The sequence below is a fragment of the Arachis ipaensis genome, chromosome B02 (assembly GCF_000816755.2).
Source record: "Arachis ipaensis cultivar K30076 chromosome B02, Araip1.1, whole genome shotgun sequence".
Taxonomy (NCBI): domain Eukaryota; kingdom Viridiplantae; phylum Streptophyta; class Magnoliopsida; order Fabales; family Fabaceae; genus Arachis; species Arachis ipaensis.
In genome coordinates this window covers 86,207,792-86,212,788 of record NC_029786.2, presented here as the reverse complement: position 1 = coordinate 86,212,788, position 4,997 = coordinate 86,207,792, and the positions used below count along the sequence as shown (strand labels likewise).

Sequence of the window (4,997 nt, the reverse complement as noted above, 5' to 3'; positions counted from 1 at the left end):
GTTTTACATAGTCCTGTAGTTATATTTATCCTTTTAAATAATTATTTACAAGATCAATAATTATATTAATCTTTTTGAATAACCATTTATAAAATCAATAAAAAAATGAATATTTTTATCAATATGACATTACGTAATTAAATGTATGTATAAAATTACTTTATACAGACAAAATATCAAAATTAAATTCTTTCTTTTAACTATAAAAAAAAATTAATAATTTCACTATTTTTTTTCCTTCAACTTTTTTTTCTTTTATTCTGTCCATTTAAATATAGTTTGTCAATTGTCATCCACTAAGGTGTCCTCATCTTGGTCATATTAATGGGCTTAATATTCACTTTTTATTCCTGGCACTGTATCCCATGTAATACAATAGTTTAATGACAACATATAAAAATTATTTTAAATTTTGAAAGTAAGTTTTTGTTGCAAATATTTACACATTACATAATTAATAATTAAAAACAAACGATAGATGAATGAGCAACTACAAAGGGACATTAGAGAGCCACCTAGAGAACATGGCAAAACCTTCATCAGGCTTGTACTCAGGAGCTGTATGCCCTGCACCCTGCAATTAAGTATTGAAAAGAGACTCAAAATTTTTCGTCATGCTTTAAAATTTTCATTGAAAAAAAAAGAAAGAAAATAAAATAAGACTTGTAATTAAAAAATTTAACATTTTCTTACTTTCACTGTTGCAAATGTCATTTGATTTGCGTAAGTTCTTGTGAATCTGTTCAAAAGACAAATCATTCAACAAGATTTGCTTGCATAAACATTACACGCCTTAGGGTGTTCATTGAATAGAAAATATCAAAAATAAATAAGTCATTATCATAAACTAAAGAATAGATATACCGGTAAAGAGAAATACTTGGATGAACAAATCATTTTGTAACCAAGTTTAACCAAATCCTTTTTCTTATGCATCTCCTCTTTTTTCTTCAATTGATTTTTATTGTATCAATAAACTATTGGAGCCACTTGATTGAACTTGATTACTAAAATAACTTGGTTATGTAGTATCACCGAATTGTAAATTAGACATATCTACTCTACTATATTATAAAGGCTAAAAAAGATTCTTGCTTACCCTGCAACTTGACCATTCAAAAGCCATGGCCTCCAATCATCTACAATGGAGTAGTTTAGAGCCCTTATCCACGCTTGAGTCGACGAGAAAGGAACCTCTACATCATGATCGCCACTGTCAAGAAAACATCATATCAATGGCCGTATACAAAAATATTTTATAGTGATATTTACATGTGAACATTGATATTTACATAAAACTCAAAGGTACAAGAAAACTTACCTGTATATCAAAGATCGATAGCCTTTTGCGCTGAGATTTACATGAAATTCGAAGCTACTAGTGATTTCATGGTCAAAATCAGTAGTGTAACACCGTTCCCATTTCCCTATTTCCTGCAGAGCATTGAGCAGATGCAGAATTCGGTGTTCGAGCAGAGAAGAAACAAGCGAAGTTGAAGAATCCAAAGATAAGCTTTTGATAATGAAAACCGCAAGTTACAAATGCTAAATATCATTTAACGACATATAACTACAGCTAACAAAGTCCAACTAACCATGGTAATTAATTTAACTCTAGCTAACAAACTATGCCTGCTGTCACTTAACTAACAAATTAAAAATAACTAACAAATAGCTAACAAACTAATTGAAATTCTGTTAGAGATATCACCAGTTATATGCCTCGCCTTATCAACTTAAAATTTTTGAAAAATAGTTTCATGACATGACATCAGAACTTCTGTAATTCAAAGATGATTTCAAAAATAAAAGAATTTCAGTATAAGGTAAATAAAAAGTGAAAAGAAAGCCTATACAAAAAATGTACGCAAATCCTTCAAAATAGAAGCTCTTGTGTAAAGGGCTTATTAGAAATATAATCGTTCATGTGTCTCCTCTTATCAGCTTAAGCTCTTGGAAGAAGTAGTTTCATGACATGGTATTATCTTCTATAACCTAAAGGTCTTGAGTTCAATCATTGGTGATAAAAAAAATGAATTTTAGCATACAGCAAATAAAAAATAAAAAAGAAAGTCTATGCAAAAAATTCATTCAAATAAAAAAAATAGAAGCTCTTAACCAACAATATAGTGTTAATTTACACAGATAACCGTGGTAGATTTCGCTCTTGATCCAATAATATGAGACAGTGTTAATGTGGATTTATCATATCATACCCCTCTAACATGCAGTGCCTTGCGAACACTTGCATCATTCGCCCATTGAGTGCCGAGGAAGAAACCATAAATCTACAAAGAAAATGCAGGAAATCAAATTCAAAACAGGTTGTATTCAAAATGTGTGAGAACCTATTTACAAGATTTGCTAAATTACTTGGCAGCTCATTGCTGGCACTGTTAGATAAGAACTAAGAGAGGCCTCAGGCATTTCAGTCAAAAATCTCCTTTGCATCGCTTCATTGTTCTTAAGAGAATCATCTTCGCAATAGATATCCAAAATGTCGAACATATTAATTCTCGAAAGACACTGGAGATACCAATATGGTCAACAAAAAAAAATTCCATTGAGATTTACAAGAATCATACTACCTTCGTTTAAAAGTATTTGTCGCTTTCACTTCTGTAATACATTAAATTTTTCAATATATCAAAGTAGTGAAAGGGACGATTGGGAACATCATAAAAAGATTTGGATGATTATTAATTATTACTTACCTTTTGAAAATACTTCATGTCTCTTAAACACAATTCATTTTCTGAATCTATATCCATATACTCTCCTTTGCAATTTCTCTGCAGTGACTGTTATGAATTACAGAAAATAAGGATCATTGGGATTTCCTTGTAACATTTTTCGATTTTTTCTTAAATGCACATTACATAGATTGCTATATGAGTCATTAAAAATATAATGCTATTGAAATAATTCAACGGAAATTTAATTGTCACTGAAACTGAATACTTAAACACGAAACAATATTACCAAATAGAGTTCATCGGAAATAAGTCCCATTCCATGAACATATGGTATCTGATCATTTGACTCTTTCTTTGTGGTAACTGGGTTTCCTAATAGATATCCCTGTGAAAAATTAAGACCAATTTAGGCTTCATAGTTCATAGTTAAAAACCACACTTTACAGAAGGTAAATTATTATTATGATTATTTTGCATTGCAGTCTTTTAATAATGAAAACATTTTTTTTCTTTTTTATGTACTAATGTGTTGGTAACAGAATCAAAGAAATTTAACAAACCTGTAGATTTATCCAGGGATGGAGACCTTTATCATTTCCTGTTAATCAAGGAAATTTAGTAATAGCTAGTTTAATCATAATCATCTGTGAATCAAAGCTTTATATATGTTAGTTATGGCTAGAACAATTAAACTTTTCAGCTTCTAATGATAAATAAAATATTAATTATGATCCAAATCAATCATTATGAGAATTGGTTAATGGAGGAAAAATCAGTTTTAGAGTATTTTGTGGGATCAGAAGGTACTTTCGGAGGTTTATTATAATGTGGGATGATATGATGTTTAGGTTAAGTAATTGTTACAAATGGGAAAGATAGTTGTGTATAGAAAGGGAATTGACAAACAATGATTTTCATTGTGCGGTTTGCTTGGTGTATGGTGCGCATAGGAGAAACTTGTTGTGTGGAAAGAGTTGAGTTTTCTATCGAAAATATGTCAAGTTCCTCTTTGCTACATGGGTGGCTTCAATGAGATTGTGCACTTGGAAGAAAGTAAAGGCGTTACAGCAACAGCGGAAGACTTTAAAACATGGATACAGGATATGGAACTGGTGGATATAGAACCGAATGACCGTAAGTTTACCTGATTCAAGAATCAATCGTGCAGTCTAATTGATAGAATATTGGTGAGTTTGGTTTTATTGTTATCATTTGGAGCACTTGGTTAGAAAGAAATACAAAATTTTCAAGAATCAAGAAACAAGTGTTGCGAAAGTAGTCAACAGGTCAATTAGGAATTACAAAGAGTGGAGTTATATTTAAACTTTTGGGTTGTTGATGACATTGCCAAAAATGATTAGAAATTAGTTTATTTTATCTGTCTAGTACTTTTTTTTATACTCCACCTTGTTGTGTTTTCACCTTGTTGTGTTGAGCTTTTTGTTTAAAAAAAAAGGATGACACCTTTATTGTGTTAAAAGAATTATCAAAATTCCTTTAGCAACTACCGAATTAGTCCCATGGATCCTCTCAATTTTTTTCACAAAAGATGTTATAAGATAGAAGATCACATTTGACAACATTAATTAAGACAAAAACTGAAAAGATTCATTCTTATTACAAGTCCAACATCTATCAAGGGTAAGGTCTTTAAAGAGTTTAAGTGAGACATTTCTAACCTCATTAGCCAACTTACAAGGTTAAGTTAATTTTCAAATTTTTTATGCAAATCATATCCATAAAATTAATAAAAAAGGAAAAACAATGATACAACCGACCTATTTAAAAGGACTCAAAGTTTGCAAAGTGATTAGTATGAAGTATGAATCAGATTTTATCATCGAAAAAAAAAAACTTATTACCATTTGAAATTTCCTGAACAATAGCTGGAGCAGGAATTCCAGAGTAAGAATCAGCTCCCATATAAAATTTATTTGAAAGAAATTCCGGATGTTCAATAAACCACTGCAATCATTAAGGCATAAGTGTGACAGATTAATAATAAATCATACATAGAAGAAGGTAGATAACATGTTTTGAGCTATTGTGAATAGGTTGAATACCTCAAAGTAAAATAAACTATATTATAAACAAACGAAAGATAGAAAGAAATAAAAAAAAAAGATATAATTAGCATGAAATACGATGGAAGCTTCAAAAGTTACATTTTTGAGCTTTTCACTTATAAAAAGTAGTAGTATTAATGTCTGGTACAATTTTTAAAATTGTAACTTTCTAAAAAGTTATTTAAGTGTTTTTAGAGAAGTTAAAAAAAATGACTTCTCTGATAATAAAAAAACA

The 4,997-nt window shown here is 29.9% G+C and overlaps 1 protein-coding gene across 2 annotated transcripts in view; it reads right to left on the bottom strand.

Moving 5' to 3' along the window:
- Window positions 1-4,997, bottom strand: part of LOC107625590 (serine carboxypeptidase-like 2) — a 26,365-nt gene that overhangs the window by 15,304 nt on the left and 6,064 nt on the right. Inside the window, exons 5-14 of one of the 2 annotated variants that reach the window (XM_016328270.2) lie at window positions 4,559-4,661; window positions 3,257-3,294; window positions 2,983-3,081; window positions 2,715-2,801; window positions 2,374-2,526; window positions 2,217-2,288; window positions 1,322-1,434; window positions 1,100-1,213; window positions 694-739; window positions 444-574 (exon numbers count right to left, since the gene is read on the bottom strand). In XM_016328270.2, the coding sequence (XP_016183756.1) occupies window positions 491-574; window positions 694-739; window positions 1,100-1,213; window positions 1,322-1,434; window positions 2,217-2,288; window positions 2,374-2,526; window positions 2,715-2,801; window positions 2,983-3,081; window positions 3,257-3,294; window positions 4,559-4,661 (909 nt within the window). In that variant the 3' untranslated portion in view covers window positions 444-490. Of the gene's footprint in view, window positions 1-325; window positions 575-693; window positions 740-1,099; window positions 1,214-1,321; window positions 1,435-2,216; window positions 2,289-2,373; window positions 2,527-2,714; window positions 2,802-2,982; window positions 3,082-3,256; window positions 3,295-4,558; window positions 4,662-4,997 lie in introns of those variants that run through there. The other variant, XM_016328271.2, reaches the window with a different exon arrangement.